The 13,565-nt window shown below is 44.2% G+C and overlaps 1 protein-coding gene across 3 annotated transcripts in view; it reads left to right on the forward strand.

The window, feature by feature from the left end:
• Positions 1-13,565, forward strand: part of ABCG2 (ATP binding cassette subfamily G member 2 (Junior blood group)) — a 49,063-nt gene that overhangs the window by 410 nt on the left and 35,088 nt on the right. For 2 of the 3 annotated variants that reach the window (XM_033160617.1, XM_033160616.1), the window contains exons 2-8: positions 1,170-1,229; positions 2,443-2,557; positions 2,788-2,940; positions 3,616-3,773; positions 6,162-6,313; positions 6,627-6,731; positions 9,143-9,384. In XM_033160617.1, the coding sequence (XP_033016508.1) occupies positions 1,170-1,229; positions 2,443-2,557; positions 2,788-2,940; positions 3,616-3,773; positions 6,162-6,313; positions 6,627-6,731; positions 9,143-9,384 (985 nt within the window). The remainder of the gene's footprint in view (positions 1-1,169; positions 1,230-2,442; positions 2,558-2,787; positions 2,941-3,615; positions 3,774-6,161; positions 6,314-6,626; positions 6,732-9,142; positions 9,385-13,565) is intronic. The other variant, XM_033160618.1, reaches the window with a different exon arrangement.

Genomic DNA, 13,565 nt, shown 5'->3' on the forward strand with positions numbered 1-13,565 from the left:
AACCAGCCACAACCAAGTTCCTTATCTGCTGGCCTAGCTGTTGGTGAAGACCAGATCCTGCGAAATCCACTGGGAACTTGGGTGATATAGGTTAGGAAGAGGAGACTGCAACAGTGAAAGGGCTGGTTTCAGAGTTCATTGCACTATCCAAAGCCCTTTCAGTGGACAATTTTTGCCTTAAAAAGCATCGGTGGAGGAAGGGTAGTCCTCTGGCTGCTACGTGATGGCAGTGCTAACAGATCTTCTGCCTAAGATGGCATGGGGAACTTTCTGTGGGAATTGCTGGATCTAAAAATGACAGCCACCGCTGTGGAAATCTGCCAATGCTCACTCACTGACCTATGTCGGGAACAGAAATTGATCAAGCAAACACAGCTGCGGTTTTTTGTGGTTGCAAATGGTGCGTAATTGACTATGAAGTTCAATGCTACATGAGAACTGACAGTAATATGACAATAAATATTTAACCAAATTATATTGCTCCCTGTGTGAAAGGTAATATTGGTGGCTTGCCCTTAGATAAACTGAAATAATGAGTTACGAAAGCAGTCGTTAGGGACCCATAGGGTTGATTTGTAAGTTTCAGGGATGCCCCATGGATCCGCGATCAGTGCTGGATTAACTCTAGGCATCCCCCCCCCCGCAACATACGTGTGATCGACTCGCGCATGACCACGTACACATGCAGTGCTGGGAATAAATAAATCGATTCAGACTTGGAATTGGCAGCAGAGCGCTGGAGAGTCCTTGTGGCTTGCGAGGAGACCCTCCCTGGAGCCCGAAGAGTACTTCAGTGAGGGCAGAGGAAGGCTTGAAAAGACCGGAGGCACAGCTGGAGGGAGAGATCTTAATTATACCACACTGAGCTCCTTGAAGTAAAGGTGCAATATAACTGTAATAATAATAATAGTAGTAGTAGTAGTAATAATAATAATAATAATAATAATAATAATAATAATAATGTATGCCATCCTAGAGGGCAGCTTGTCTAGCATTGCCGCTGTAATGTTCACTCGCAGGGGCATTTTTGAGAATATTGTACAGCAGCACCTTTTAAGGCCTTCAACCTTTTCAAACCCAGGCTTCGAATCAATCTGCAGCTTGACCAAGACATGCAATGTACCAAAGGCAAAACAACTGACAAGAAATGTACTGGTTTTGTGTTGCAGCGGGATAATGCGGCCTGGACTGAATGCAATCCTGGGGCCAACTGGCTGTGGCAAGTCTTCGTAAGTCTCATGGCAGTGAACAAAAGCGGCTACATGTTAACTTGGCCCTAATTTATACCCTTGACTAAAAGAAAGGCCCTCCAAGCAGAAAACATGGCTTCATATATTGAAGCCCAGAAGGGTTCACAGTCTGGTCTTAAATAATTTTGCTGTAGGATCAGCCTGTTCCTACAATTCCGGTACAACGTTGTGGGCATATCCTCAGTTATGTTTCTCAGTGGGACTGGCAAAACGATGCTGATTGTACTATTATGGTCTTGACAAGCTAGAGCCAGGCAGAGGAGCAGAGCAGTCTATAAACTGAGTCAAGACATCTGTGTGAACAAACTGCAAGTTATGCCCATCACACAGGGATGGATTCATCTACCCTGTTCTGCTAGCGGAAGCCGGCAGAAGGACTCCAGCTAAAATAATGGGGGTTCCTTTCTTCCCCGTATGCCTCCTGCACACAAACACACACACACACACACACACACACACACACACACACACACTATTATGGAGGACTGGGAGACTGCCCAGAACAGCACTGGAGGGAGGGGAGAAGAGGGAAGATCATTCCATCGGGTAATAGGGTGTGTTGAAATTTTCAACTTTCAATTTCCCCAAATGAGCGGTGCTAAAAAGTTGTAACATGGCTTGGGAATTCAAAACATATTTTGGTTAAATTAATAGAAATTAGTTTTTTTCTTGGTAAGTAAAATGATAGGTTTCAGGAGCCAACACCGTCAGTAGAGCATGAGGCCCTTAATCTCATGTTCGTGGGTTTGAGCCTCACATTGGGCGAAAGATTCCTGCGTTGCAGGGGGCTGGACTAGATGTCCCTCATAGTCTCTTCTAAGTCTACAATTCTATGGTTCTATGAATTTGGTGATCTGTGCTTTTTAAAATAAAAATCTCAAATAGCAGCCATACCAGTGAAAAGCGGAATCAGATCAGAACCAGGGGGGGGGGGGGTTGTAACTCATTTCCCTCCATACCTTGGGCCTGATGAAAATCCTCCCCAGCTGTACTTTTGCACCGGAGAGAAGCTTTCCTCTTGTCCACATAGTCGCTTTTGGAAAGGGTTGGGATGAGTTATTTCCATTAATATTGTGCACAATCAAATCCAATTTGACTCCCAGTGTGCCTTAACAACAACAACAACAAAAAGTTGTGTGGATGTGGGGGGGGGGGGAGTCCTGTGTGATGTAGTTCTGCCTTTTTCTTCTAGACTACTGGATATTTTAGCTGCAAGGAAAGATCCCCATGGCTTGAGTGGAGATGTTCTAATCAATGGAGCCCCTCAACCTGCCAATTTTAAATGTATCTCTGGATATGTCGTGCAGGTAAGCCACCAAGAGTCTCTGACTCTGTTTATTTTCCTCTTTACAAAATCCAGTATTAAATCAGGATTGCCCAGTGCAATGCATAGTCCAGTTTGCTTTATGCAAATGTTGCAGAGCATGGAATAGAGAAGGTTTGCCTGGAGCTGCGTACGTGATTTGTGGCTTTGGTATGTGAACTGGAGCTCCCGATTTGAGTTGCGTGTCTATCTGTTTCCTTTGGATTTGTCCAGGATGATGTGGTCATGGGGACCTTGACCGTGAGGGAGAACTTCCAGTTCTCAGCTGCCCTCCGATTACCAAGGACTGTGAGGGAGCAGGAAAAGAAGGATAGGATCAACCAGATCCTCAAGGAGCTGGGCTTGACAAAAGTGGCAGATTCAAAGGTAACGGTTCAGTGTTTGTGAACAGGGTGCTGGACTAGATGGGCTATTGGTCTGATTCAGCAGACTCTTTTTAAGCACTTTCAAAACAGCCATACAATATCATCATTGCTTCTCGAAAACTATGTCCCACACTTACTAAATTATGGGAGAAAAACTATATAAACAAGACACTACAGAAATGTAGTTAAGATTTTCAGAGGTGAATATTCTTTTGAACAATATACCCATTGAGTTGAAATTGACAACAGGACAGTGAAAATGGATTCTACATGCCCTAATGGTGGCCAATAGATTGATACTGATGGATTGGAAGAATAGAGATACGATTTCTCTTAATCAATGGCTTGACAGCATGACAACATTTGCAAAATATGGATAGCTTATAGACGCAGACTATCTTTGAATACAATACAGTATTTGAAATGAATTTGCACAGAATATATTAGGTTTTTGACAATTTTGTGTATTAGGATAATAGGAATATACATATTTGTATATTAATGTATGGTGATGAAACAGTATTATTATTTTTCATTCTCACTACTTTCTTTTTTCTCATTCTATCTTTATAAATGAAATTCTTCTAATGAAATATTAATCTTTATTATTTTAAACATTTATTTATATGGCACCATCGACATACACAATATCGTTCAAGTTCTTGTTTTGCATTAGGTTGGAACCCAGTTCATTCGTGGCATATCGGGGGGAGAGAGGAAACGGACCAATATTGGCATGGAGCTTATTACTGATCCTTCAATCTTGTTCTTAGATGAGCCAACCACTGGACTGGATGCCAGCACAGCCAATGCTGTATTGCTACTCCTGAAAAGGTAATTGCTAGAAAAGGTACTGCATGTCTTTGGCTGTGCATGGGATAAAATAATAGCACTTTCTTCAGCATCGATGCAAGGAACTGTGATGCCCAAAGTACCGGTATGATTCTTGTGTGAGCCACTGGGATTTAGTGGATAGGGTTGGAATTGGGCTGGAGAGACCACCTGTGCTCAAAGTTTTACTTAGCCATGTTATTTATGCTAGGAAACAACAATACTTGCAATAAGTTACCTGAACCAGTGGGCAGGTGGGGAAAGGTAGGCGGAAAGGCAACCTATTCTTCCCTCCCTGATTCCTTATTAATGAACTGCTTGTTGATATGTTGATTGCTTCTCATGCTTTACTTCTTTCCTGCTTCTCCAAATCAGTTAACTTCTTGATTCCATGTTGGCCACATGTAAGCTTGAGCTGACATGTGGCTTTGTTTGCCATAATTAATAAACCTTGCTTTCGTCTTTCAACCAGCCATCAGTATTACTTGACTATTAAATTCTGCACTTCACTGCAATCTATACCAGACACCACAATTTATTTAAAATTATTTATGTGCCACTGTACAATGTATTGCAGGGATTTCCAAATGTCAAAATAATAATAATAATAATAATAATAATAATAATAATAATAATAATAATAATAATAATTATTTATTTATTTATTTATTTATTTATTTATTTATCCATCCCCAGCCCATCTGGCTGGGTTTCCCCAGCCATTCTGGCGGCTTCCAACAAAATATTAAAATGCAATAGTCCAAAATATTAAAACACAAAGTATACCAATACTTCTCTAAAACCAGTCAAAAAAGTAAAAACAATATAGCAAAACAGCCAGAAAACAGAGGATGTGGTAGTCAACTTCAGCTTTAAAAGGCCAGATGGGACAAATAGTTTTCTGCAGAAAAGTGGTAAGAACTTCTCTTGGAAGGTACAATTGCAAAAACGAGGGCCAACCTAGCTTCCCTGTGAGATGGAATCCTGAGTAGACTTCAATGGTGAATTTGGGTCAGTCACTCCTTCTGAGCTGGCCCCACCTCACAGGTTTTTGATGAGCTAGGCCTGCTAGGGGAACCCATCTGTGCTTTCCACAGGTAATTTGGGGAAAAGTCATATACCGTACAGTAAATAAACGAGGTTTTGTTAAATAGGTATAGTGTTTTTCAGAGAATCAATCTTGGATACAGTAACAGCACTTGATTTTTTTTTGGGAATGTTATAGTTCTTTGATGGGACTTACAATGCTCCCAGCCTCATAACAAACAAATGGGGAAAGGAAGGAAGGAAGGAATAATTTATTGGCGAAGTGCATTTTCCAACATACTTGGAATTTTGCTTCGGCAAGGAACTACTCCATCCAAAACATCTTCTAAGGTCGTGATAATAATTGCAAACTGTATAGCTGCTGAAAGAGTGGACTAGGTCTCATGGACTAGGTCCCTTTTTTCTGCGGCTCACCGGACATTGGGGAACTGTAGCCAGCTTTTAACAAGCCTCATTTTCCTGGAGGTGTGCAGTGCATTCATAATCTCTTCCTTCACAGGTATGCAGTTGAGCAGGTATTATGGAAGTGCAGAAGTAGGCACACTTCAAGAAGCACTAGTAACCTAACAATATAAAAAACCCTAACCCCACTCCCAAGCCGTTTCTGACAGCCTACTCCCAGGTTTAGCTTGCCATACAGCAGAACCAGTGTTAGAAACTGAGATATGAAAGCTAGGAGCTAAATGGCACCTTAAACCTAGGTTATGGGCGCAACAACAAAATGTCTTGGCGCGCTTTTTTAATAACAAGAATACAAAGCTGAAAATGAAGGAACTGCAGCTAAGATATTATGTTCATTTTTCACATGGTCCAGTCCGTCCCCTGCCCACCCCCCTAATATTCATAAGAGGGTCTCTTCTCCAGCCTTCAGAGAGTAGCTGGAAGTGGGAAGGCAGGAATAGGTCCTCCTTTCCTTCCATTCTGCAGGTTTAATCTGAAATCTTAGGCGCAGTACTGCACCCAGAGCTCAGAAACCGCTCGTGCTCATGAAATCCCCTGTCACAAAATGTGCCTAGACACAATGGGAGTTTCGAACACTGAGCAGAGCTGAAAAAAGGCAGAAGTTATCTGCTGGGCCAAATGGGGGAGTGAAACCAGCTTCTCAGGTAGCTAGAACATCAATTCAGTGCCTATTATGCAAGTAGTCATAGCTACTGGGCTATAGAGAAGAGGTGGGGCAGCACAGAGTGGTGGTCTCTTCACTTTGCACAGCTGTATGTTGAGAATTTCCACCTATGATGAATTGCAGGGTTTTTTTTTAGCTTGTAGATTTTGAATAAGTAACACTATGTTTTACAAAACCTTAAGCCAGTTGACACCTTTCTTACTGCCTACTCTGTTCAGGATGGCCAGGCAAGGGAAAACAATAATCTTTTCCATCCACCAACCTCGCTACTCCATATTCCGACTGTTTGATAAATTGACCTTACTGGCAGCAGGAAGGATGCTATATCATGGACCAGCTCAGAACGCCATGGAATTTTTCAAATCCAGTGGTAAGGTTTCAGAAGACTCTCTACTGAACATAGTGGGGACTGCTATATTGTGAGCATATCTCCCCGTTGTTGTTTTGCTAACGCCAGCTCAATTTGGCTTTGCCACAGGGGAGTGGGTTGATGTATTTATTACGAATAGCCTAGTCTTGAAGTTACCAGAGCATGGATGGCTGCAGGCTGTTTGATAAACTGGAGACATTTTTTGGGGGGGAGGGCAGATCTGAAGATTTTGAATACACGATCCCAAGTACTTTGCAATACATTTTCACAACCTGCTTACTGAAAGACCTGCGAGCATTTTATTTCTTTGTAGGTTATGAGTGCGAACCGTACAACAATCCCGCTGACTTCTTTCTGGATGTCATTAATGGAGACTCGACAGCTGTGGCTTCAAACAAGATTGGTGAAATTGAAATAGGTATGCCAAATACAGCTTCTTTGTTAGAGTCACTGCGTGGTGTGCCCCCTATGAAGAGATGCATTCTGCGTTGATTAGCATTGCCATAGAGAAATCACTCCTGTGCGATACCATACAGAGACCACTGGTTTGTATAGTGCCGGTGCCAGCACAGCAATCTATTCAGAGACCATACCCATCTGTTGTGCAGATTACGGCATTCAGCTGTGCACCAGTGTGGATTCAACGTACCGCCTACCTCCCACTGGTACTGATATACGGTGAAGTCTCGGCACCTACAAGTTGACAGAGCTTAAGACCCTTAATCTCAGGGTCGTGGGTTAGAGCCCCACACTGGGCGAAAGATTCCTGCATCGCATGGGGTTGGACTAGACCCTTGTGGTCCCTTCCAGCTCTACAGTAATATGATTCTATAAGTAACTGTTGGATCAGAGCAACAAAGGGCTGGTTTCAAACCAGCCTGACAAGGAAGCACAAACCCTGCCCAGGCAGCAGTGAAGTGTTGCTGAGCCACCACTGCATCCAGACCCATCACTCATGCTAGCAGGGGGCATAAGTAGGCATAAATCCCTGTGCGAGCCTGGAGTTGGTGCAGCAATTGGACCTGATGTGTCAAGTGATGGCAGTTGGGGTGGCTGGGGAGCTAGCACATCCTGGGCCTGCTTAGCCCCTCCCTGCCTCATTTTGGTGCTTTCTGTATGCTGCTGGTGGTGGTGGTTGTTGTTGTTCAGTCGTTCAGTCGTGTCCGACTCTTCGTGACCCCATGGACCAGAGCACGCCAGGCACGCCTATCCTTCACTGCCTCTCGCAGTTTGGCCAAACTCATGTTAGTAGCTTCGAGAACACTGTCCAACCATCTCATCCTCTGTCGTCCCCTTCTCCTTGTGCCCTCCATCTTTCCCAACATCAGGGTCTTTTCTAGGGAGTCTTCTCTTCTCATGAGGTGGCCAAAGTACTGGAGCCTCAACTTCAGGATCTGTCCTTCTAGTGAGCACTCAGGGCTGATTTCTTTGAGAATGGATAGGTTTGATCTTCTTGCAGTCCATGGGACTCTCAAGAGTCTCCTCCAGCACCATGTGGTGGTATGGACCTGCTAATAGTTCTTCTGCCCACTCACATGCTTGGAATGGGAAACTGCACTTGTAGAGTGACTCTGGCGTTACTCTGTGGCTGGAAGACACCGAAGGCCTTCATTCAATCTAAAACCACCTCATCCTGGCACAAAGAGGGTTGGGATTGCAATCTAATGGTTTAGGACCAGGATACCTGGAAGATTGCCTCCTATCATGCAACTCTGGTCAATCCTTAGGGTCATTGGGCAAGGCTGAACATGGGACAGGGTCTTCTTCTCTGTCACCATGTCCCAACTTTGGAATGTCACCTGAGAGATCAAGTGCATGTGAAAAGTATCTAGGTGTCTTAAGGTAAAGGTAAAGGGACCCCTGACCATTAGGTCCAGTCACGGACAACTCTGGGGTTGTGGCGCTCATCTTGCTTTACTGGCCGAGGGAGCCGACATACAGCTTCCGGGTCATGTGGCCAGCATGACTAAGTCGCTTCTGGCAAACCACAGCAGTGCACGGAAACGGTGTTTACCTTCCTGCCGGAGTGGTACCTATTTATCTACTTGCACTTTGACGTGCTAGGTGTCTTAGCTGACCACAAAATGACCATGGACTACCAATGCAACATGGCTGCAAAAAAAGAAGCCATTCCAGTCTTAGGCTGCATTAGCAGACAAATTCATGGAAGATGTACTTATCAACAGCTACTACAGTAGGCATGATGGCCATGCTATCATGAGAGCCAGTGTGGTGTAGTGGTTAAGAGCGGTAGGCTCGTAATCTGGTGAACCAGGTTCACCTCTCTGCTCCTCCACATGCAGCTGCTGGGTGACCTTGGGCTGGTCACACTTCTCTGAAGTCTCTCAGCCTCACTCACCTCACAGAGTGTTTGTTGTGGGGGAGGAAGGGAAAGGAGAATGTTAGCCGCTTTGAGACTCCTTCGGGTAGTGTTAAAGCAAGATATCAAATTCAAACTCTTCTTCTTCTGCTGCTTCCACGGTCAGAGACAGTAATGCTTCTGAATGCCAGTTGCTGGAAACTGCAGGAGGGAAGAGTGCTCTTGTACATGAGTCCTACTTGTGGGTTTCTACGGGTATCTGCTGAGAACAGGATGTTCGACTAGGTGGGCAATTGAGGGTCTTCCTGTGTCCATTTCATTCAAACAGTGGACAAAACTGAAAGCGAAGAGCAAAACGCCTCTTTGGATGGTATGAACCCTAGTCCACAAAAGCTTATGTCATATAAAGTACTCGGTCTTTGTTATGCTACATTTTGTGTTTTGTGCTCTAGCTCAACTCCTATAGATCCGGAAGACCATGTTAAATGTATTTCCCCATCTCTCCAAAGATAACATTGACGAACACATCAGTTGTGATAAGACACTGGCAGAGAAATTGGCAGAGAAGTATTCCAGTTCCACTTTCTACCAAGAAACCAAAGCAGAATTAGAGAGGCTGTCTTCGGGGAGCCAGAGGGAGACCTCTTTCCGAGAAATCACCTACTCCACTCCCTTCTTTCACCAGCTCAAGTGGGTCTCTAAACGCACGTTCAAAAATCTGCTAGGCAACCCGCAAGCCTCCATAGCACAGGTAATACTAGTCTTTTATAGTGCTTTCTTCATTAATCTACACCCCAGTGATACAATACTTGCACCAACCTGTGCAGCTGGTGAGTTACTGCTGTGCACATGTTGATTGCACAAGAAAGAAGCTTAAGCTATTGGGGGCTTCCAGGTGGAGAGAATGGTAGAAATAAAAAATGGATACCAGAATGCACCAGTGTTTTTCCACAGATGCTGGAATATTTCACCAGCTGCCATGATGACCACCCACATTTTGTTTTGGGGATGGTACTTGCACAACTGTATTGGATGATGCTCACCTAAACCATTTCTTTATTTATGAGATTTGTTTCCCTCTCTCCATAAAAGATGCAACCATTAAATACTGCAATGGAATTAAAAACAGAACCAATAAAATGAAGCGGTTAAAATAACCAGCACCTAAACCAGTAAAATCCAGCAGCAAAAACAAGAGGTTCCATGACATTCACACAAGCCACTAAAACTAAAATTCCTAGGGAAACGGGTATGTTTTGAGTGGCCGCTGAAACAACAGTAGTGTAGTGCTATTTTTCTAGAAAAAGAGGCAGCAAACTCAACATGAACACCTCCCTTGTTCTCCAGTGTGGTGTAGTGGTTAAGAGCGGTAGACTCGTTATCTGGAGAACCGGGTTCGCGTCTCCGCTCCTCCACATGCAGCTGCTGGGTGACCTTGGGCTAGTCACACTTCTTTGAAGTCTCTCAGCCCCACTCACCTCACAGAGTGTTTGTTGTGGGGGAGGAAGGGAAAGGAGAATGTTAGCCGCTTTGAGACTCCTTCGGGTAGTGAAAAGCGGGATATCAAATCCAAACTCTTCTTCTTCTTATAATAGCAATGTGGCCTACCTGAGAGGTGCCAGAATTGAGTTCTGGTGGAAAAAAGCCCTGTCTAGGTGTCATCCATAACTCTGGAGGAAGAGCTTGTCAAAGTCTGGGGGGCAAACGCAGAGAAGGCCCTACCTTGTTTTACCTTTGTGTTGTTTTGAATAACCAGAAGTCTCTCTTTTAAATTTCTTGTTTTCTGTCTCCTTCCCCCTTGCCACAAGGTTTTCTGTTCATAGACTTCAGAATAATAATAAATGAATTAATAAATAGTAGCTATCCTGGTCTCCAGCTCCATATTGGGAAGCAGCACCCATTTCACTGAGGAGACCTACGTATTGGGCCAAAAATACATACCGGTAACTGTGGCCCCTACACAGAGGGCAGGGAAAGAGGGCGTTGGCGAAAGCAGGGGATACGAGGATGCCTTAGGGGAAGAGGAGACTGGCTCTGAGGGCAAGGATCACCTGGAAGAGGCTTGCTTGGGGGAAAGTGACAGGGAGGACGAGGGTTGCCCTACGCCGAGTTGTCAGGATGACACGGACATGGGGGGATGGGACCCTGTAGACAGCAGCAGCAGGGGCTCAGTGGAATTAATATGGGACTGGTGGAAGAACTGATCAAAGCAAGAAAGGAGCCCTAATGCCCCTCTCCCCACCACTTCTGTCACCTCAGCCCGTAGGCAGGCAAGGAGAGAAGAAGAACAGCATTGTTCGGCTGCGTGCACATAGCAGCTTGGAGAGAATGACAGCTAAACACAGGTGGGGAATGTCTGAGGGAATGCCGGGGAGAGTTACAGCTGAACCTAGGTGGAGAACGCCTGAGGAAATGTTCACAGCTGTGCCTGACCAGGCTAAGATGGGGCTGGAAGTAAAGAGCACGTGATCTCTGCACCTGCAGTTGACTCAGCTGACTGTAGCTCTCGCCCATCACTCCACCCTGGAAGGGAGCTCAGAAGAGAAAGCGTCCCTCAGGCTGAAAAAAAAAGTTCATCACTTGGTTTTAACCACATAGGCCCAACCTTTTAAACTGGTACAGTGAATTGACATGCTCTAGTGCCGTTTCCCTTTTCCCTTCATTGTTTGTGTTCACTGCATGCATTTTTGTGGGGGAATCTATCTATCTATCTATCTCTTCTTTTTATGCATAGCACACACACACACACACACTCTGAGTCTTTTAAAAGAGGCCCCGTGGAACATGTGTACTCTGTATCCACGAGGCCTCTTTTAAAGGATTCACCCTGTATACATATGCACTATGCATAAGAAAATAAAAAGGTTCCCTGCTCCTGGTCAAAAAAGCGGCAGAGGTGGGATAGGATTTGAAGTGGTGAACAAGGGAATGTTGCTTATCCCAAATCAGCTTTAGGCCTGTGTTTTCCCCAGCTGCATTTATTCTGAGCCCCAACAAATATGCATCTGGGTGTCCTGAAAGAGGAAGATTATCTTGGGGTGGGGAGGACAGGGGAGAAGAGGAAGACCCATGAGAAGGTTTAAGTTTCTCTCACCTTTGCGCTTCAGATGTTCAGCAAACCTATTTGGCCCTTAGACGTTGGGGCTCTATAAAACATCTAATTAGATCCATTTGATTCCTTCTTAAACTTTTGCTGTCCACAAGCCAAAAATCTCCTCAGAATCCGAGAATTACGGCCTTTGATTCCATGTGTATGTTGATATTATGGAGATCTCTCTTAATTGCTTTGTAAAAGCTTGACCTTGTGACAAGAATAATGCCCTTTTAGAGCTTTTTAATCTTCCAGGGTTAATGGTCCTGACTCCCCAGCCCCTCCAATCGTTTTGATCTCCCTAACCTCATTAGGAATGGATTTGAAATGCGGTCTCCAAATGCCCTACAGTTCGTTTAGCCCTCTTTTTTAATCTTCTCAATTGGGCCTTGCTATGATCCTTGTTTTCTACTACAATTGGCTTAGTGCTTGGATTATCCCTGACATTTGGTCCTTTCGGCAGGTTCTTAGCATCATGGTACCATGTATGGAGGGCCCTCTGTTGCGTTTGAGGGCTGCTCTTGCCAAACTGCCTGATACCATCACATTGGCTGCAGTTTTGATCATTCATACTTAAATCTTGATATGCAGTCTTAACCATTCTGGCAGTACCAGCCCAATACATTTTGAGTCCAAACGGTGCCCTACCCACGATGGCCAACACTTTAGGCCAACACTTTAAAGAATCCTTCATCTTTCATCAATCTGGTGCAGCTCCAACCTCCCATCAGCCCTTGCCAGCGGGACCAGTGGCCAGGAATGATGGGAGTTGTAGTCCAACAACATCAGGGTGGCGGGTTAGAGAAGCCTTCATGGAGCCATTAGGTCATTCAAACACTAATCCTTGCCTTCAGCTGTCCCGCCACCCTTGGTGTAGCCTTGCGTGCTCCAAGTACATTAGTATACCAGTAGATACTTCATCAGCCAAAAAGAAAAAAAAATGTTCACCATATATCACACTTTATAATACAGTGGTACCTCAGGTTACAAACACCTTGGATTACAAACACTGCGGGTTACAGACTCTGCTAACCTGGAAGTAGTACCTCGGGATAAGAACCTTACCTCGGGATGAGAACAGAAATCGCATGGCGGCAGTGGGAGGCCCCATTAGCTAAAGTGGTACCTCAGGTTAAGAACGGTTTCAGGTTAAGAACGGACCTCCAGAACAAGTTAAGTTCGTAACCAGAGGTACCACTGTAATAATAATAATAAAAAAAACGCTTCTCAACCAGGGTTTCCCAAACTTGGGAGTACAACTCCCATCATCCCTAGCTAGCAGAGCCAGTGGTCAAGGATGAAGGGAATTGTAGTCCAGAAAAAGGCTGGGGACTTTAAGTTTGGGAAACCCTATTCAGAACCTATTTGGGCTGACTTGAATCAACACCCTTCAAAGTTTTCTGCATACGTCATCACAGGCCACTGACAGTTATGATACTTATTTTATCATTAATATTATTTTATTAATGATATCAATAATATTATTTTGTTTCAAATGTGGATCATGCTAAAAAACCAAATACTGTAATAAAAACATGCTGGGGCTGCAATTCTATGTCCAAGGCTCAGAAGCCCCTTTGCATTCCAGGAACTTACTTCTGAGTAGATATGAATAGAATTCAATTGCACTGTGTAAAAAAAAAAGAGAGAGAGAGAATACCAAAAAAATACAACTGTTCACATACAAAATAAATACAACCGTTCACCTACAAAATAAATAGCACCAGGAGATGAGACCTGAGTAAAACAGCCATAATCCGAAAAATAAAAGTCAACTGCAAAATAGAAAACAATATAAAGCTTGAGCTGATTTCAAATGCCTCCTTAAAGAAAAAGGCACG

This window comes from Lacerta agilis, chromosome 9 (assembly GCF_009819535.1).
Source record: "Lacerta agilis isolate rLacAgi1 chromosome 9, rLacAgi1.pri, whole genome shotgun sequence".
Classification (NCBI taxonomy): domain Eukaryota; kingdom Metazoa; phylum Chordata; class Lepidosauria; order Squamata; family Lacertidae; genus Lacerta; species Lacerta agilis.